Source organism: Pan troglodytes, chromosome 6 (genome assembly GCF_028858775.2).
Source record: "Pan troglodytes isolate AG18354 chromosome 6, NHGRI_mPanTro3-v2.0_pri, whole genome shotgun sequence".
NCBI lineage: Eukaryota > Metazoa > Chordata > Mammalia > Primates > Hominidae > Pan > Pan troglodytes.
In genome coordinates, this window is record NC_072404.2 from 133,166,572 (window position 1) to 133,187,519 (window position 20,948).

The 20,948-nt window shown below is 37.3% G+C and overlaps 1 protein-coding gene across 9 annotated transcripts in view; it reads right to left on the reverse strand.

The window, feature by feature from the left end:
- The window catches only part of CTTNBP2 (cortactin binding protein 2), a 162,309-nt gene that overhangs the window by 79,776 nt on the left and 61,585 nt on the right, over positions 1-20,948 (reverse strand). For 7 of the 9 annotated variants that reach the window (XR_681584.4, XM_009454062.4, XM_519331.7 and 4 more), the window contains exons 3-4: positions 19,731-19,955; positions 736-2,389 (exon numbers count right to left, since the gene is read on the reverse strand). Coding sequence is in view for 7 of the 9 variants with exons in the window: in XM_009454062.4 (XP_009452337.3) it covers positions 736-2,389; positions 19,731-19,955 (1,879 nt within the window). In the remaining 2 variants the exon portion in view is untranslated. The remainder of the gene's footprint in view (positions 1-735; positions 2,390-19,730; positions 19,956-20,948) is intronic. The other 2 variants (XM_009454063.4, XM_063815542.1) reach the window with 1 other exon arrangement.

Here is a 20,948-nt window from a genome sequence, read left to right on the forward strand (position 1 = left end):
CTTTGTTCAAGAGTCCCAGATTCAGTGACTTCATAAGCCACACCTGCAGTGGAAACCTTCTGTGACATAGCCCACATGCTATGTTAACCATCTGTGCCCGAGTGTTGGAAGACAGCAGCACTAAATAGGGTACATGGCTTTTGAAATAAACTAAACTTAGAACAGATTTATAAATATTCACACTCCATTTCTGAAGGTAAAAAAAAAAAAAAAAAAAAAACCGAAAACACCAAACTGATATTAGAACTTAAAATATACCAATTACGGAACAAATCTAGTCAATTTGGTAATCCAACATAGTGTTAATAAGTACTTGAAAGGTCTTTAAAAATGTCATCTCAGAAGGAACAGAATTAAACACATACTGTCTGATGATGACCCATTGAGGTCTTGCGAGATAAATATTTAATAAGAAGGAATACTCTTTTCTCCCATGTAAATATTTTAGTCTCTCTAAATTAATGGTCTCCATGTGCTTTAAGCCACTACTTTCAGGTTATCTTAAATGAAGAAAGCACTTAGCATAGCGAAACCGCAATTCATATAGCAAGATGAATCACCATACCCTGGAGCCTTTAAAAAAAATACAAAAAAAGAGAGAGAAAGAAAAGAAATGGGGGTGGGGGGAAGCATCAAATTAAAAAAAAAAGTTTCAAGGCAATGTGAAGAAAATCAAGACAAGTGAGAAGAGAGGCCATATTCTTTAAAAAGGGTATAACATTTCAATCCCTTTACCTGATGCTGTTACCAGGAGGCTGTCTGAGGCACCTGGTCTACAGGATGAGGCACTAACGGGGTTTATGGAAGAGCAAAAGGCAATGGTGGTAGGAATGACAAGGGAACTGTCTGAACATGCAGGTTGGTTCAGTCCGGGGGTTGCAGCAGGCCAGGCACCCACCTGAGACGTGGCCAGGGCTGAAACGGCACAGCCTGCAGGTGCCACAGTTAAATCTATGGATGGTTTTGGTGGCAGCTGAGGGGAGGATGACTTAGGAAGGTTCTCCTCATTGATCACCCTGTTCCCTTGTGGCAAACTGGAAGGAGTCGAAGCCACAGTTTTGTTATCAACTTTGGCCCCTGTGTTCGAGGCCCTGCTGCTGTCTATAATAACCTTGAGTTGGGGGTGTGGTGGAGAAGGAGTTTGGGAGAGCCCTGGCTTTTTTGGAGGGATAGGAGGAGGATTTCCTCTGTCAACTCGTGCTACACCATGAGTCTTTAAACTGGTCCGACCAACTGGAGGGTGGGTGCCAACATCCCCTGTTGGGGGCGCTCCAGGCCTTGAGGGAGCACCTGCTTGAGGGCTTGTAAATCTTGACAGTGCTTGGGTCACAGTATTCCGAGCTAGTTGTTTGGCCACTAGGTTGTCACGACTTGTAGGCGAGACATCTCTTGACGGAGGACTTTGGGTAGTATTTCCATTTTGGTCTGGGTCGTTAGCATTGCCCTGAAATCTAAATCTAGCTGCTTGGATTCGTGGGTTTAGACCTGGATGCAAAGAGGTGTTGGCACATGGTGAATGTAAACTGTGCATAGGTGGAGCTTGCGAGTTCTGAGGAGCTATGCCTGGTGTTTGAGCGGTGGGAGGGGCAGCGTTACTGGGAAGTGGGGGTGTGCTACTGGTTGGATCTGGTGTTGAGCCAGTGCTTGGTCCATTTTCCTCAATTTTGTTTGCACTTGGAGGTGGGAAAGCGGGTACAGAAGCGCCAATCAAGTCACCATAGGAAGCCTGCCTGTCAATACCTGGTCTGGCCATAGTGGCACCGGTGCACACGCTCCCTTTTGCATTTGCAGAAACTAGGGGACTCCCTGTGGAAGGTTTTACAGGCATAGTTAAAGGCAACTTTTTCATGTGGTCCGCACTTTCTGTCACTAGGTCTGTCTGGCATGCAACAGACCTTGTCACAGTTCCTTCTGTTCCCACAGATATGGAAACCAAACGCCTATCTTTTGTCTTCCGTGGAAGAGAGAGGCTTGGTTTGCTGTCACTTCCCCTTTTCAGTTGCTCAATCATTTTCCTCATCTTGTCTATCTCCTCTTTGAGGTCAGTGGTGTGTGCTTCTTCCCGGTTCAGCTTGGCACGAAGCTGTTCCCGCTCGGTGTCAAACTCAGAGAGTTGTTTTTCCATCTGAGCTTCCATTTCTGTGCTTCTTCGTTTCTCAGCGGAGAGTTCCTCTTCTAATTCATTCGTCTTTTTCTTTTCCTCTTCCAGTTTGGTCATTATGTCTTCGAGCTTCTGGGCCTCCTCTATGACTTTGCCTGAGAGCTGCTTGCACTCTTTGACCAGCATCAGGACCACCTGCTTGTTCTTGCCACGCTCTTCCTCAAGGCGGGCAGCCAGCTTCTTGTGCTCTTGCTCAAGGGCTTGTAGCTGAAGCTTCTCCATTTCCAGCTGAAAGAAATTCACAGGAAAACCCTGATTAATATACAGAATTTTCTTTTCATCAAGGAAATGCTTTTTGTGAGATTTTTATTAATTTTCTAACAATTACATAATTCGGGTTAGCAAAAACACCACATTTTCAAAAAGTGTTGTGATAAGAAATATTTTAAAGACCCATTAAAATGAGAAAATAGACGTAAATGGCTTTATAAAGACATCTAAATTACAACAATAGAGAATTTTTAAAGTCTATTGAAGTTAACTACAGAAAAAGAGAACAATAACCAGATGCTTTAAATCACAGCACAGGGATCAGAAAGGTCTATTTTTGTAAAAACACAGCTCTGTGATGGAATTGGTGATATTTTTAAAAAAGATTTAATGCTTTAAAATTATTAATCTCTGAGGTAAAGTATCATGAAAAGTACTGAAAACCGAGGACTTCAGTTAAATTCTAAGCCCCCATGTTTGCTAATTGTATTACCATCATAGGTAACTTCTTTGAGCTTCCTATGATGAGTTGTTGTGGAAATCATAAAATTATATATGAAAGAAAGTTCTTTGAAAACTCTAAAGAGCTAAAGAACGATCTTATTAGAACTACATTTGGTGTCAGTGAACCTGGAGCCTGACCTTGTCTCCTACTTTGATCCTGCTTACTCCCTTAGCTTCACTGGATGCCCGGAGTTTCCTAAACATGGTCCTGCCTCGGGGTCTTTGTCCTTGCTGTTCTCTCTGCATGGGATTCCCACCACACACGTTCCCGTAGCGCTCCCGCAGTAAGCCACGTGCGCATGGCACAAGAGTGACCTGTGGGAGGGTGAGTAGGAGCAAAATTCCAGCCCTCTCTCCCTTCCTTGGATTTCCCTACTCACCTAGCTGCCTGCCCAGGCATGAAGACAGGGGTGCCTTTTCCTTCACAGAAAGGCACTGTCTGTTCACCAAGCCACAGGCCCTTAGGATTGGTGCTTTCCAGAGTGAAATCATTTTTCTAACTGATCAGCCTAGACAGGGAGCTTTCAAAGCTTTTCTTTCTCCAGATGGGGCTTTCTAATAGCTCCCAATAGCAAAAGCTCCCAATAGCAGAAGAGGTTGGCTTGTTCATTTCTTCCAGACTTCTGCTCAGCTGTCACCTTTACAATGAGGCCTTCCCTCACCACCCTGTGGGAAATAACAGTTGATAAACTCCCACCCTTGTGTTTATCAACCTTTGTTCACTACCTGCCTGCACCCCCCTCACCCCAAGTATGACTTTACTGAGGGCAGGGACTGTGTCCTTAAGACCTAGAACAGTGGCTGGCACACAGTGGTGCTTAATAAATTGTATATTGAATGAATGAGCTGAAATTAACATAGTTCCACTGATAACAATCAACTTCCGTTACTGATGGGCTTTCTGGCTAAGTGGGCAGCCTCACAGTGGCACTAGTCTAACATGTTACTGCAAATTTCTCACTTCTGTCTAGGGAAGCATCTGTCATGAGGGGCTCATGAAGGACAAAGGACTCACCCCAAGCTGGGATACAGAAGCCAGGTTGGCCTACACGCCTCACTTCCCCAACTAGTGAAATGTTCCACTGGCGGTCCATAATGGGCCTTATGGTTCCTAAAGGTTAAAGTACATCTACCTGATTATAAAGATGTGGATAGGACTTGTTTTCTCCTGTAGATGTTAAACACAAATATCCTCTCAAGAGAGTCACTACTTATTTGAGTCAAATTTTTGTCATCAATAACAAAGGAAGATACTCTCATGATCTGTAAGTCCTGACGATGTTCCTGTTTCTTACCCTGTTACAAAAATCCATGACTCCTTTCCCCTCACAGTCAGTCATGGGACCAAAAGGAGAAAATGGCTTGCTATACAACTAATGGTCAGAGATAGTGTTTCTTTACTCTGGGATGCTTCCTGCTTTGACAAACAATTGCTAAATAGCATTGGGATGTGTCCCATAAATAGATAATCAGGAATATAGATTATTCCTCAAGCATAATTACACATATACTTTATTCTACTGGATAAAATTTTGGGAGTAATTCATAAGTAGATTAGGTAAGACTGGGGAACAATAGTGTTGTCATATACTGTTTTTATATGTATATCTTATTCACGTGGGTGCCTTGCACAAATTTGACATATTATTAACTAAAACACATTGAACTCTTCTGAGATGCACCAAATAACAGACTGGTATTAGAAGGCATATGCAAAGTTAGAACTATTAAGAAAATTTAAATCGTATTTTATACTAACCCCAACAAAAAAACTTCTTACAGCAATGTAAGAAAAACATAAACTAGGCCAGTTTTCCGCTAACTATTAAAATACAAATTTCATCATTTGCCTCTGAAGGTAGAGAATTTTAAGAGCTACCTTCATTTTACAAAACAATAACTAGAGGCCATATTAGTGTTTTTCCTAATGTCATCCAGCTAATGAGTGTCAGTCATGGCAATCACTCGGGGTTCTACCTGTCTCAGGTTTTTCTCACTGTATCTCACATCTTGTCTACAGTAATTCTGCACTATGGATCATCATCTTTCAGAATCAAATTGAGAAGGAGTTCCAAGTGGAGAGCAATTCAGCTAATCTCAAATATTTATACAGAAAACTATACTATTATAAAAGCATCTGTAATTCTTTTCTATCTTTGTCCTCCATCACTTGTGCTTTGTAAATCCTATCTCAAACTAATACATGTCTTAATAAAAGTTTACTACAGAGAGCAGAGCACAGAGGAAACCTCACAATTGATATACCTATAAACACATGGCTCTAAACTCAACCTCTGACTCCCAACCATCAATCACTCTACCTAACTTTATTTAGCTTCCTCTGCCATTTACTACAGGGGATATTTCAAACCTCTGCCTTTTCCCAAATCTTCACCCAGTGACCATTCAACTGACTTAGTCTCTCCTTACAGACTCCTTTATCAAAAACATTCAAACTCACTCACTTCCCCTCTTCATCCTATCTCCTCCTTTAAGCTTTTTCATAGCAACACCAATCTATATTTCCTTCCCTTCAATCTAAGGGGGAAAGGTTTCCATCTGCTCAGTGTTGGACTTTCCTTCAGCAATTAACTTCATTCTCTCCCGTCACCTCTGGGACTCACTCCGTCAGTTATTATGTTGCTCTTTTTAAAATATTAAACACCTTTTTCTCTACAGGAGCCTTCCAATCACAGTACATAAACATTTTTATATTAAAAAATCTTTGACCATTTCAGCTCAGAGACAAACTATGTGTACTTAAGAGAATAAGAGATGTAGTACAAAATAACATACTCCCATACTTTAAAAATAATTTTTATATTAAAAAATCTTTGACCATTTCAGCTCAGAGAAAAATTATGTGTACTTAAGAGAATAAGAGATGTAGTACTAAATTCTGATCCCGAACTTACTAGCTGTGTGACCTTTGTAGGTTCTCTAAAAATTGGTTCTGTATGATCCTAATTATGTTATTTTATGGTTTTAAATAAGACAACACATGTAAATCACATAGCATAGTGCCCGGCACTAAAAAATACTAAGTTTTCAATTCATAACACAATAGACTACTTGTATTATTTTAATAATACAATACTTGTATTGTATTACTACTAATAATAATACTTGTGTGTGACTTTGCACTATATTTCTTCCTCTGAAAACACACTAGAGGCATACAAAAATCTAGAGAATACACCATATTAAACATGTGGATGAATGTTTTTATAAGTTAGATAGGGGTTATAATTTAGCAATTATGAAATATATCAGAGAAAGTTCTGCTACCAGTAATGGAGAAGCAATGGTTATTAGACTAATTCTCCTGCAGATAATAATTATAACCCCTTGAAAAACATATAAAACATAGTGATTTAAAGGCTCTTGAGAGCAATAAAAGAGGTAGAAATGAGAGAAGAGTAAACCCTCCTGTAAGAAAGGAGCCAATAGCATTGGATGAGATTTGCCTTCATGTAGCTGCTCAGCTGGAGGCAATTCCCTATTCTGGTAGCACTGGCAGCTGAAGCTCAAGTACAATGCACTGGTGATATGGGCTTGAGGAGTCAGAGGATGAAACTGAGGTTGCCATGGTTTACCAGCATCCTTATTTGATCCTTGAATTACACATTCATGGGGCAGACCCCACAGAATGACAGAAGGTGGCTTCTGAATGTCTGACAGAGCTGAGCAAAGACCTCAGATGCTGCCAACTGCAAGGAGACAGAATATGAATCTAACCAGGTTAACTGCTTACTAGAACAAAGTACAGCTCTTCAGCAGGTAACAGAATCCAGAGTCTGCAACATATCATATCATCCTCAGTGTTCAGTATACAATAAGAAATTACCAGACAATGAAATTAAGAAAAAGTGAATCCTAGTCTAGAGAAAAGTAGTCAATAAAAACTGGCCCAAGATGATCCACGCTGGAATTAGCGACCAGGATTTTAAAGCAGCCATTTTCAAAGAAAATATGGTCATAATAAATGAGGGGAAGGGGAATCCTGGCATACAAACGAAAACTATAAAAAAAGAACCAAATGTACAAACAGAACTGATGAGTGTAATATCTAAACTGACAAAAAGTTCACTGAATGGGCTTAATAGCAGATTTGAGAGAGCAGAAGAAAAATAATAATTAATTTGAAAATAAAGCAAAAGAAAGTATTCGATTTGAAGAGCATAGAAAAAAAGATTGAAAAAAATTGAACAGCATCTTATTTATATCTAGGGCAATACAAACTGGTTTAAATTCCATGAACTGGAGTTCCAAAAAGAGAAAAAAGACAGAATGCAGAAGAAAAATATCTTGGAAGAAAAAATGGCCCCAAAATTTACAAATTTGATTAAAAAGGCAAACTTACAAATCCAGGAAGCTCAGCAATTTCAAAGCAGAAAAATATAAAGTTATACCTAGGCATATCATAGTAAAACTGCTGAAAACAAAGACAAATAATCTTGAAATCAGCCAAAAAATTAAAGACATATTACGTACAGAGAATCTGCAACATAAATGATGGCAATGGTGATAATTTTCTCTAAAATATACAAAGCAGAACCTGACAGAAATACAGGAAAAATAGACAAATCTACAATAATAACAATATCTCACTTAAAAATCCTAGATTAAAAAGCTCAGCAAGAATATAAATAGTATATCTGAAAACACTATAAAAATCACCTGGCCATTGATATTTATAAGGTAGAATATACCAAAACTACAAAAGATATTCTTTTCAAACGCACTTGCTGAGCTATTGAGAACTACCAAACCAATAGATTTCAAAAGGCTAAAATCTTATAGAATGTGTTCTCTGACTAAAGCAGAATTAAACTGGAAATAAATCATAAGATATTAAGAAAACCTCAAAATTCAAAAATAAAACAATATATTGCTAAATAGTAAAGAGGATTAAGAGGAAATCACAAAGTAATTTAGAATATATTTGGGGCTGAATGAATATAAGAACGCAGCACACCAAAATTTGTGGGACTCTGAAAGCAGAGCATCTAAAAGCAGCTAAGGCCGATATGGCTTTAAATGTTTACTTTAGAAGAGCTGCCTCAGATCAATCATCCTAGTTTCACCTTAAGAAGATAGGAAAAGATGGACAAAGTAAATCCAAAGTAGAAGGAATCAAATACCAAAGAAACTGATGAAACAGAAGAAATAAATGATAGAGAAATTAACAAAGCCAAAAATTGTGTCTCATCTAAAAGATTAATAATATTGCTAAATATGTAGAAAACCAGATTTAGAAATAGAGAAAAACACAAATTACAAATAACAGGAATGAAAGAGGGGATATCACTACAGATTAAAAAAATATTAAAAGGATAACTTTGTGCCAATAAGTTCAACAAATTAAAAAATCCTCTGAAACTTACACTTTCAGAAATTACACAAAATGACATAGAAAATTGGAATGGCTTTATATTTTTTTAAGAGAAACTAAATTCACGATTAAAAACTTCTTCCCAAAGAAAACTCCTAGCTTATAAGGCTGTACTGATGTTCTAGAAAACATTAAAGAAAAAAAAAAATGATGCCAAACTTATACCCTTTCAGAAAATAGAAAAGACTTCCAACTCACTTTGTGAACAAAAAATTACCTTTATACAAAACAAAATTTTTTTTAAATTTACAGAGAAAACATCTCTCTTGGACACAGACACAAAACTCTTTAGCAAAATATAGGCAAATGAAATCCACCAATATATAAAAAAAGTAATAAAAAGGTGACCATGTGAGATTTACCTTAGGGGTCTAAGTTGGTTTAATATTTGAAAATCAATCTGTGTAACTCAATATATTAAAAGATAAAAGAGAAACACCAGGATTATGTCAACAAATGCAAATAAACTATTTTTTAAATCAAAACCATTCATGATAAAAAAAAAAAACCTTCCAACAAAGAATAGAATGAAACCTCAAATGAGATAAAGAGCATCTATGAAAAGCACAGCAAACATTGTACTTAATGATGAAACATGAAATATTTTTTCCCTAAGAAAAAGACAATAAAGTCTACTTTCACTAATTCTGTTCAACACTGCACTGGAGGTTCTAGTCACTGCAATAATTCCAGGGCAGTGGTGGGGAAGAAGAAAAAGGCAGGCAGGCAAATAATTTGGAAAGGAATAAGTAAAATGTTCTCTACAGATCATATATTTTATATTTTTAACCTAGAAAATCATGAATATACAAAATAATGGCTAGAACTATTTAAGTAATATAGCAAGATTACAGAATACAGTGTGAACATACAAAGTCAATTGAATACCTGCACATTAACAACAAACATTTGAAATTCTTAAACAAATAATGCTATTTACAATAGCATCAAAAAATAAAATATGAGTAACAGCAACAAATGACTTCTAAGACCACTACACTGATAGAAGCCAAATGTTGCTAAGAGATTAAAGATCTAAATAAATGGAGAAATGTACTACAATTATGGGTTGGAAGACTCTACTTTACTAAGATGTCAGTTCTCACAAAATTAGTCTATAGATTCAGTGAAATTTTGATCCCTGCAAACTTTTGGAGAAGCCAAACTGCCTTTAATTTTTTTTTTTTGTAGGGAAGCCCAAAGGATTTAGACTAGCCAAACAATTTAGATAAAGCAAACAAAGCTGGAAGACTAACAGCTCCTGAATTTAAGGCTAACTATTAAAACAATAGTCATCGTTTACCTAAAATTCTAATATAGGTAAGACTAATCCATGATGAAAAAATCAGAATAGTGCTCAGCAGTTTCCTGAGTTGGGGGAGGGACTTATTGGGTAGGTACTGCAGGAACCTTTTTATGTGGTGATGGAAATATTCTATATCTTGTTGGTGGGGTGGGGGATGCACAGATTACCCACATGTATGCATTTTCAAAACTCATTAATTTTTAGACAAGATATGTGAATTGTACTTCCTGTAAACTTTTCCTTAAGAATCTGTAAACTAATTTTGAATTCCGGGTTTTCATTTTGGCCTTATACAGCGGTATGAGTAAGTAATTCTGAAACTACTCTGTGTGTTCCACGCTTCAGTAAATGAGTAAATATACTGAAGTACAGTGAAAATCGGGTTTCTCACTGGTGGAAAAAAGGAGTCATAAATAGAAAAAGGACTGGCATATACTCTATGGCTTGGAATTAGATTCAGGAATGTCAGTGTCAGTATACTGACAGCTTGATACATAGAGAGACAGACAAGATATATAGCTATGTTTTGTGTACATATGAATATGATAAATATATGTAATTTCCTAGCTCCAGATTTGTTGCTAAGTACCATCTCCCATTAAATAGGAAACAGTGCTCCTGGAAGAAATACCTAATTCCAAGCATTGGGTTAAAGAAAACACAAAATGAGCCTGGAGTATCTTGCTGCAAGTGCTCAAAAATGATGAGAATATATAGAAGAAGCCAGCTTAAGAGGGCTCCCAGTGGCCAAATCTGGGACAGATAGTGATGATAAGTTTTGAACTCATCAAATAGGCATCCATGACTCCACACTGATGTAATAAACAAGTAAACAGGGGAGAAAGAAAAGCTTTTCTTTACAGTAGAATGCCACATAAAAAATGCAGAAGGAATAATGGGGTTGGAAAATCATCAGTGGATTCTAAAACTAGCAGGTGAACATTTAATGAATAAGATATTTAAAGAATACCAACATATTTCTCCACAAATTAGTTATTAATACAAAAGGAACAATAACAACTAAACAGTGAGGAAAACATGCAAAAGCTGAATAAAATCATCAGGAAACATTAGACAAACTTGAATTGAGTGACGTTTTACAAAATACCTAGCCCATGCTCTTCAGAAATATCAGGGTAAATAAAGCAAAGAAAGATTGAAGAACTGTTGCAGCTTAAAGGAGACTAAAGAGAAATAACAATTAAACGCAATGCCTGATCTTGAATTGGGAAAATAATTGCTACAAAGACCATTATTGGAACAACTGGGGGGAAATGAATATGTGGATTAGAAAAAATGCTGTTTCAATTATAAATTTCCTCATTTTAAAAAACTGTATGGTGATTATGTAAGAGACTGTCCTTATTCTTAGTAAATACACATCAAAATATTTAGGAGTAAAAAACCATATGTCTTTAATTTATTTTCTAATGGTTTGGAAAAAACATCTGTGTGTGTGTGCTCACGCATGTATGTGTGTAAAGGAGAAGGAAAAAATAAAGCAGATTAGATAAAATATAAACAACTGTGAATCTGGGTAAAGAATGCTGATACCGTACTATTCTTGCAACTTTTCTGTAAGGTTCAAATTATATCAAAATTAAAAGTTTGGAAAATGTAAGCAGCACTACAATAGAGGAAAATTACAATTATATAAGAAACAGATATAGTAATCACTTGAATATGAGGAAGGATTTCTTTTAAAAGCTTCAAAATAGTCCTATGCAGAAGAGCAAAACTGGATCCACACCTTTCAACATATACAAAAAATAACTCAAGATGGATCAAATATTTAAACATAACATCTCAAACTATAAAAATCCTAGAAGAAAATCTAGGAAATACCATTCTAGACTTCAGCATTGGCAAAAAAAAAAAAAAAAAAAAAAAAAAAAAAGTTATGGCTAAGACCTCGAAAGCAATCAAACAAAAATACAAATTGTTAAATGGGAACTAATTAAACTAAAAAGCTTCTACATGACCAAAGAAACACTCAATGAGTAAACACTCTAAAAAATAAGAGAAAATATTCATAAACTATGCATCTGACAAAGGTCTAACATCCAGAATCTATAAATAACTTAAATCAACAAGCAAAAAGCAAATAACCCAATTAAAAAGGTGGGCAAAGGACATGAACAGACATTTCTCAAAAGAAGATATACGAGTAGTCAACAAACATGAAACAATGCTCTATATCACTAATATCAGAGAAATGCAAATCAAAACCACAATGAGATACCACTTCACACCAGTCAGAATGGCTATTACTAAAAAGTCAAAAAAATAATAGATGCTGAAGAGGCTGTGGAGAAAAGAGGACACTTATACACTGTCGGTAGAAATGTAAATTAGTTCAGCCACAGTGGAAAGCAGTTTGGAGATTTCTCAAAGAACTCAAAAATACCATCCAACCCAGCAAACCCATAACTGGGTATACACCCAAAGGAAAATACATTGTTCTACCAAAAAGACACATGCATGCCTATGTTTATCTCAGCACTATTCACAATCAGCAAAGACATGGAATCAACCTAGGTGCCCAACAACAGTGAACTGGATAAAGAAAATGCGGTACATATACACCATATACGCCATACATATACACATATACGCCAACTAAAAGAATGAAATCATGTCCTTTGCAGCAACATGGATGCAGATGGAGGCCATTATTCTAAGTGAACTAATGCAAGAACAGAAAACCAAATACCACAAGTTCTCACTTGTAAGTAGAAGCTAAACATTGGGTACACATAAAAAGATAGGAACAATAGATGCTGAGGACTCCAAAAGAGGGGAAAGGGGAAAGGACTGAAAAACTACCTATTGGGTACTATGCTCACTACTTGGGTGACAGGATCAATCACACCCCAAAACTCAGCATCATACAATATGCCAATGTGAACCTGCACATGTTCCCCCTAAGTCTAAAATAAAATCGAAATTATTTTTTAAAAAGCTTCAAAATAAAGTTTAAAAATGAAAAGAAAAGAAAGACCAAGGAAGAATGACTTTTTTATGTATTAAGGGAGTTGTGACTCATCCAAAAAGGTATGTCTGGAACCCATCAAGAGACATAAGTAAAGAGAGGGTGAGAATCAGGTTGTAGAGAAGAATGCACCAGGAGACTTACAGAGTTAAAGCATTACCCCAGGAAACCAGAAAAGGCTACTGCAGGGAGAAGAGAGCCAATAATATTCTTGAAGAAATGGGTACCAAATGGCATTGAAGAAGGAACTATATTTTGTCCTTAAAAAAGGTAAATATAAGCAAATCATGATACATGATTTTTAATAATTTCATATGGTAGATTAAATTTGAATAACTGCTTTTTGATGTTCAAAAGCCTGGCCTTTATTTATTTATTTATGAATGAATGAATGAATGAGATAGGGTCCCGCTGTTGCCCAGGCCAGAGTGTAGTGGGGTGATCTCAGCTCACTGCAACCTCTGCCTCCTGGGTTCGAGAGATTCTTTTGCCTCAGCCTCCTGAGTAGCTAGGACTACAGGTATGCGAGAACATACCTGGCTAATTTTTGTATTTTTAGTAGAGACAGAGTTTCACTACGTTGGCTAGGCTGGCCTCAAACTCCTGATCTCAAGTGATCCGCCTGCCTCAGTCTCCCAAACTGCTGGGATTACAAGTGTGAGCCACTGCACCCAACCAAGCCTGGCTTCAATTTTAATAAATGTTATGAGCCAGTAAGTTTCTCAAACCACTAGTGTATATAACAAACATTTTTTTTTCTGGTGATCATACGCCTTTTGAATCTTATGTACTATGAAAAACACAACATCACAGACATGGTATTTCTACCAAAAATGCAAAAGCTGATCAAACTGAAAAGTCCTAACTCATTATTATAAATTTCATATATGACTATTCACAATAGCAAAGACATGGAATCAACCCGAATGCCCATCAGTGACAGACTGGATAAAGAAAATGTCGTACATATACACCATGGGATACTATAAAGCTGTACGAACGAACAAGATCACATACTTTGCAGGGACATGGATGGAGCTGGAAGCTATTATTCTCAGCAAACTAACATAGGAACAGAAAACCAAACACTGCATGTTCTCACTTATAAGTGAGAGCTGAACAATGTCAACACATAGACACAGGGAGGGGCACAACACACACTGGGGCCTGTTGGGGCATGGCAGGGGTAGAGCATCAGGAAGGATAGCTAATGCAGGCTGAGCTTAATGCCTATGTGATGGGTTGACAGGTGCAGCAAACCACCATGGCACGTTTACCTATGTGACAAACCTGCACGTCTTGCACATGTGCCCTGGAACTTAAAAAATTTCCTGCATGTTCATTCTCCATGATATGTAGAAAAATGACCCATTTCAAGCAAAATCTTTTCTGTGGCCTCCCTTCTTGATTGTTTCAATCTTTATTAATACATTTTGAATGTCTTTTGAATACCTGACCTTCATGTTTTTAGCTCTTTTTGAAGCATGAACTAGATCGATCATATATTTAATAAGGGTTTTAGAGCGGGTCTTTTGATCCAATATCATATAGGCATTTTTTCCCTCTAAACTTTGGGATATTCTCTTGATTGTAGAGCTATGGGGGAATACATGTGTTAAAATCTGTGTCTCTCAATCTTAAATGGCTTGAGGGAATGACATAAAAATCACAAAGAATCCAAAGTATTAAGGATTTTCAACTTTTCTAGCAGTAAGGAAGAAATACAGTACATATAGGAAGCCTGAGAAGCAGGAGATCTGAGTTCTACCACTGAGTGGCTATAGGAAAGTCGCCCTCACACAGCAGTTAAGTATGTGGACTCTGAAGGCAGACTAATTGTCTTCAAGCCAATAGGCACAGCTGTTCAACTTCTCTGTGACCTTAATTTACTTATGCTTAAAATGCAATAATAATAGCCTCTACTGTATGTAATAACAATATCCTAAGGATCAAATGAGTTGATTTAATAGGACATGGCATACACTGCGTGCTCATTACATCTCCGGGGAATCCCTTAAGCTCTCTGAATTTAATCATATAATTTTGAAACTTCCTGTCATTATCACCATCAAGAGTCGTTGGCTCTTTCCTATATTTTTTCCTATCATCAATAAAGTAGTTTCCAGTACTACTTTTACAGATTTTTTAAAAAATTGTTCAGGTCAGTATAACAGCAGTGAATGTGCACTTGTTTAAATTTGAGTCATCTTGGTATTAATTTGTTCACACATTATCACAAGCAATGTCTTAAAGAACTTTTGAAGAGAAAATATCTAAACTGTGTACAAGGAACCACACTAGAAACTACAAAGGATATGAAAATCCATAAATTCCACTTATTTGATTGTAGGACTACACAAATTTTAAAGAGATGATCAGATGGCAGGACCACATACTAAGTTAAAAAGGAACCACAGTATACATAAATTATGGAGTTCCAGGTGACTTTGTTATGTTATTGTCGAATTTATATCTCCTTCGAACCACTTTCAAGCAGGGGCTGAGGGAAACTTTGCATGGAGCAGTAACACCAAACTGTTTTGCAAAAAGCAGTGGATTGTGTGGAAGAGCTCAGAAGAATGAACGCAGCTTCACTGGTAGTGAGAAAGTGGGTGGCTGCTCCAAGAATAGCACCCAAACTGGAAGCTATGAATGAAGAGGCACCAAACACATGATTTTATAGAATGAAAGGGAAAACTATGTAGGTGGGAGCAAAGCAGCGATGCAAAGGCAATTAGTTCTAATTCAAAGTGGAAAACTGAGAGGAAAGCAATTACGGCCATTTATAAATTGAGAAAGCGGAGTGCATATCTGCCACACCACAAAATACTCTTACGACATTTAACCATACTCTTGATTGCTCTCCCAAAATCTTTTAAGGCTCGTTGCATCCCTGTCCTCTTCTCTCCCTGGGCACTCCAACCCATCTGCTCAATCTAATAAACAAATACATAACAACAAGATATATTAAGAGATCTTTTCATTTTTTTCCTTTCATTTTTAATTTCAAAGGGGCTGTGGCTAACATTCAGTGATCTGGGCTATACAGTTCTCATCTGCCCCTCCCTCTTAATCTAGAATCTAGAGTTTCAAGAGTGGGAAGGCAAGCCCTGGAAACAGAGGTTTGGCTCATTTCTTTCTTCTTTTTCTTTTCTTTTTTTTTTTTTTTTTTTTGAGACAGAGTCTCGCTCTGTTGCCCAGGCTGGAGTGCAATTGTGCGATCTCGGCTCACTGTGAGCTCTGCCTCCCAGGGTCAAGTGATTCTCTTCCCTCAGCCTCCTGAGTAGCTGGGATTACAGATGCATGCCACCACACCTGACTAAGTTTTGTATTTTTAGTAGAGACAGGGTTTCACCATGTTGGTCAGGCTGGTCTTGAATTCCTGACCTTGTGATCCGCCCACCTGGACCTCCCAAATTGCTGGGATTACAGGGGTGAGCCACCATGCCCGGCTGGCTCATTTCTATTTACATGTATCAGGCAAACTGCTCTCTCCTTGAAATTTCTACTCAGAGCCACAGATCTCAATCTCCAACTTCCCCTTGACAACGGCTCTGCAATGCTCCTGGGGAATCAAAATGCATTTTTTAATGTAACAATGCAACAAAAAAGACTCAGGAATGAGCTAAATAATCTTTCATGTGCAAAATGTCCTAAATCCTCTCCTGACAATTTTATTACATATGATTCTCTACCATGTTATTACTGAATGAAAGTCTAAAAAGCAATTTAAAATGAAAATACATTTATATATGTGGTAAGCAATATATAATGACATAGAGAACATGGAATAAAAATGGCAGAATAAAGTACAATTGTAAGAAGAAATGGGCATATGAAATCAAGGAAACAAAACAAATATTTTGTTCTTTTCTGACCCATTTCCATTTCTTCGGTTGTCTAGCACTGGAAACTCCTTCCTATGTTAGGAGAATTCTCTACTTTATGATTCTCCCCTGTAGAAGCTAAATATGTCCAGTAGTTGCTTTCCTGGTCTTCTGTGTAGTCTAAGCTTGGCTAATGATATGCACCTGTCTTAGGCTTCAAATAGGTAATGAGTGATACAAAAAAGAAGGACCTGGGGAGGGACCACTCAGGATCTGGAGCAGTGAGGGCACCAGTGCTGTCTGGCATCAACAGGGTGAAAAGCAAGCTGCAGCATCCATTTCTCATCAGCAGAAGCATCTCCTGCTGCAGACTAGCTCTGCAGACGGTACTTGTTTGTGATGCTGGCTGGGAAGAGCTAGTCCTCTAGGCTTTGCTAGCCATGCTGAACCACGATGTAAGCCAACTATTTCTATAAACCAGACAACAAATGCCCTTTCTGCCTTCTCAACGAACATTGGCTTCACCAGCTCAAAACTAGGAATCCTGTCGGAGGCATCTATTGCCATGCAACTCACCTATTTATATTGCGCTGCCACGTAGAAGGAGCTGTATCTAATACACACAGTTATTTTTAGTTTTTTCACTGGTGAAAAGAATTGTTCCCCCTCTGAATTTCCTGGTTATTATTTTGGCTACACAGATTCAAAGTTCTGATCAAATTAAAAGGTCTTTCCTTCTTCAGGGCTAGAATTTATACTTCCTGAATGTGAAGAAAATGTTTGAAAATATATAGATTTCCTCCCTACTGTTCAGAGAAATAAGAATGGAAATTCTATTAAAAGATGATAGACAAGATTAAAAAAAAAAAAAAACTCCAAATATCATTCCATCCTGGGTTACTGGCTCAAAATGGGAAGTGGATTACCGGAGGCAAAGTTCCCCATGATGATTACTCATTAGCTTATTCAAAGTGGCTTCAGAGCCTCAGTCCATTTGCCAAATTGACTCTTGCCCAAATTTCCCTGGCACACAAATTACCAAACAGTTAACCCGCCTATTCGTAGTCGCAGCAGGAGCCAACGTATGAATGAGCACAGACCCTGTTCTCCTGCCTTGAGAGGCAAACTAGAGCAGCGCTCAGGCCAAGTGTCTTAGAATTACCAAAGAGATATGCCCGATGTCAGATAATAAATACTTGAATCATAGCTAATGGAGCCTTTGCTTTCCCAGACATTTGCTCTGGCAGTGATTTAAAGAACTGAACTCATTTAAAATAATGGATTTTTTTTCCTTATGGCTTTTAGATGTCTAAAGCTGCAATTTACTCTACATGCAAGGGAATTGAAGACATTTGGTTAAAATATTTGCTTTCAGAGGACTAAAGGTGACAGGTAATTTTGTTGTTAAAGAGATGACTTTGGTGTTTCTGCTTTCATCAGCTGATACGGTATTTTCTTTTTAAGACACAGGGTAAGAGTACAAATTATAACTCTTCACATACACTATAATCTACTAAAATATAATATTTTTTAAGGACAAAATGTAGCACTCCCTGTCAGAGAAACCCTTCACTGAGACAACACAGCCAATGAATTTGGCTATAAAGGACTCCTGTATTCCCATTATACATGGGAGACACACCACTGGCTCATTTTATATTAGCCTCTCAGGACCCATAGGACAGAAACAATTTCCTTTCACTATCAGCCAGGTTGGAAATGACCCAGTCATTCAGAAACAAACAGGATGTAAGTTGATTTAAAAAAAAATCAGCTAGATAATAAAATCTTTGATCCAACTAGAAGTGTTCTTTTTTTCTCCTAAAAGAGAAATGAGTTTTGTTAAAGGCAGAACAGAAGTAAAATTTTAGGAAAGTATTTTTTATATATTCAATGACAACAAGATGTTTTCTTAATTTTTTATAACACAATATAAAGTCCAGCAGAAATAATTTATTATGAAATAACTCATTTGACACATTACAGGCATAATTGAAATGTATCCCATCCAAGAAATACAAATGAGTTTCAGTGACATCAGCTGAAATTCATTGGCTCTTGTGTATGTGGTTTGTGGGGAGTTTTGAAAACCTCCAGATATCTTAGTGGTTGTCTGCAGGGCTTTGTAAGAGTCCAGAGTAAAATTCTGATTTTGCCTTACATCTATGGAAAGCCTTCTATTTTTCTTTTACTCAGTGCTTTAGTTTTCTGCCATGCAACATACTGAGAAAAATGTTTCCTTTTATGCAGCACCTACACCAGAACACTGACATTTATATGTTAATGTAAAGATGAAATTTCAGGGAAAAGACACACATGAAATGACAATATGTATCATAAATATTTATAAGTATAGTGCATTCAGGTTAACCATCAACTAGGTGTTACATATGAGATATTAGAAGTTCTCTGAAAAGGCCAAATGAAAGAAACATTTTAATTTATGCTTTAATAATAATGGTGGAGAGAACATATTAGTTTTAATTTTAATCAAACCACACAGCATGAGCTTCTAGCTTTCTCACTCTCTTTTCTAATAAAAGGCATCGATAGTCTTGGCAGCATATTAGAAGGGCAACATTTAAATTTCTATTTACTTATTTCCTTATTATCACCACAAGTTTTCATTGAACTTTGTACTCTTTGAAGCAGATACTCAAGTGAAAGGAATATGTGTGTGATGGTGGGGGAGGGGGAGAGGAGGAGGAGGTTGGTTTAAATGAAACACATGTGAGCAGGAGGCTTGAGGTCTGCAGCTGACACAGCTATCACACCCCAGAGGTGAGTCTGACACTAACCAGGACTTTAAGATGACACATTGTGAGACTGGACATACCACGCAAACGTGCATTCCATTTTCTTCATGTTATTTTCATTTCCCCCCGCCAAAAATAAGAAATAATAAAATAATTTCCAATTGCAAATAACTATTTTAGACAGAAGCTGGATACAGTAAGTTGGGATGTTACTATATGATCAAAGAGTCCTGGTTGCATCACTGGATTAACCTACCTAGCAGCTAAGCATGTTTTCTAGAAGGCACTAGGAAGTCCAAAAACATATATATAGAGAGAGATTTTAAAGAAAGTATCAAAGTAACCATTATCAGAAACATAATTTTTCTGTTATACTTCCTTTATGGTTTAGTGTTATTTTGAGTTACATTTTAAACACTAGGTTACATTGGCTTAAAGAATCTGTCAGCCTCTTGCACTTCTAAGTACTTATTGCAATCCTGTCTGAAAATATAATACTTAAGAACAAACAACTTTGGAGATGATATCCTCATTCGACACCATGTTGTGGGGAAAATGACCATTTGAACGTCTCAATACCTTCTTTTGTCTGCTCTCAGCAGCAGCCAGCTGTGCGGACATCCTTTCTTGCATTTTCTTGCAGTGGGCCATGACTGCTTCAAGGATGGAGAGGGGGTTGGTACAAACTGGCTTCTTCTCTTTGTCACCAGCACCTGCTTCATAGTCTCTCTGGAGTGCCAGGAACGGGTCATTTAGATTAAATCTCCCATACCGTTCCTGGATAAATACCTCCTTCCTGCGAGCCTGGAACAAAATTAGAGAAATGTATTGAAGAAAGAAATGAAAATATACAGAAAGATATTTATAAGAAGGTTTTGTGATTACACTTCCAAATGGTATTCCCAACTGCTGTGAGTAATGGCTTATGATGTCAGTGGTGAGTGACAGGCAAATGTGACCTCCAGTCTCCACTAGCCTGGAATGCCATTCCATCTGCTTTCAAATTTTCTTCCTTTAAGAATACTGTATTTTACATTGCAAATGACGCAAATATAGTTATTTCCTATGGTGCCCTACTCCTCAAGGATCAGAATTTAAGCAGCAGTCTTTTTTTACACCCCCACCCCTCCGCCCTGCCCAACAGGGTCTTGCTCTGTCATCCAGGCTGGAATGCAGTGGCACAATCACAGCTCACTGCAGCCTCAACCTCCTGGGCTCACGCAATCCTCCTGCCTCAGCCTGTCTTATAGCTGGAACTATAGGTGCATGCCACCACACCCAGCTAATTTTTTTGATTTTTTAATTAAGATGGGATCTCACTTTGTTGTCCAGGCTGGTCTCAAACTCCTGGGCTCAAGTAATCCCCCAGCCTTGGCCTCCCAAAGTGCTGGGAGCCACCATGCCCCACCTAGTCTTTTCTAATTTAATGTAAAATCAGAAATATTGACAAAATAATTTTTAGCTAAAGTTCAAAAATAAAATTATCTCTATATCGATAGAACTTACATTTAAAATAATATCAGGTTAAATCACGCATACAAAAAAATCCCCTATAGGTTTTTTATAGCCAGAAGGAAATCACATGGATGTCTGATAAGAAGAAAATTCTTTGTGAAATTTTAAATTAAAATTTTTAATGTAAAAATTTTAATTAAAAATATTAAAATTTTTAATGTAAAAATAAATCACAATATTCGTAGTTTGTAAAATTTGACCAACTACAACAGCCTTCAAAAAACTTTAAAAGGCATCTATCTCTTTCTCACTGAAGGGCATTAAAATATAGTTCACAGAATC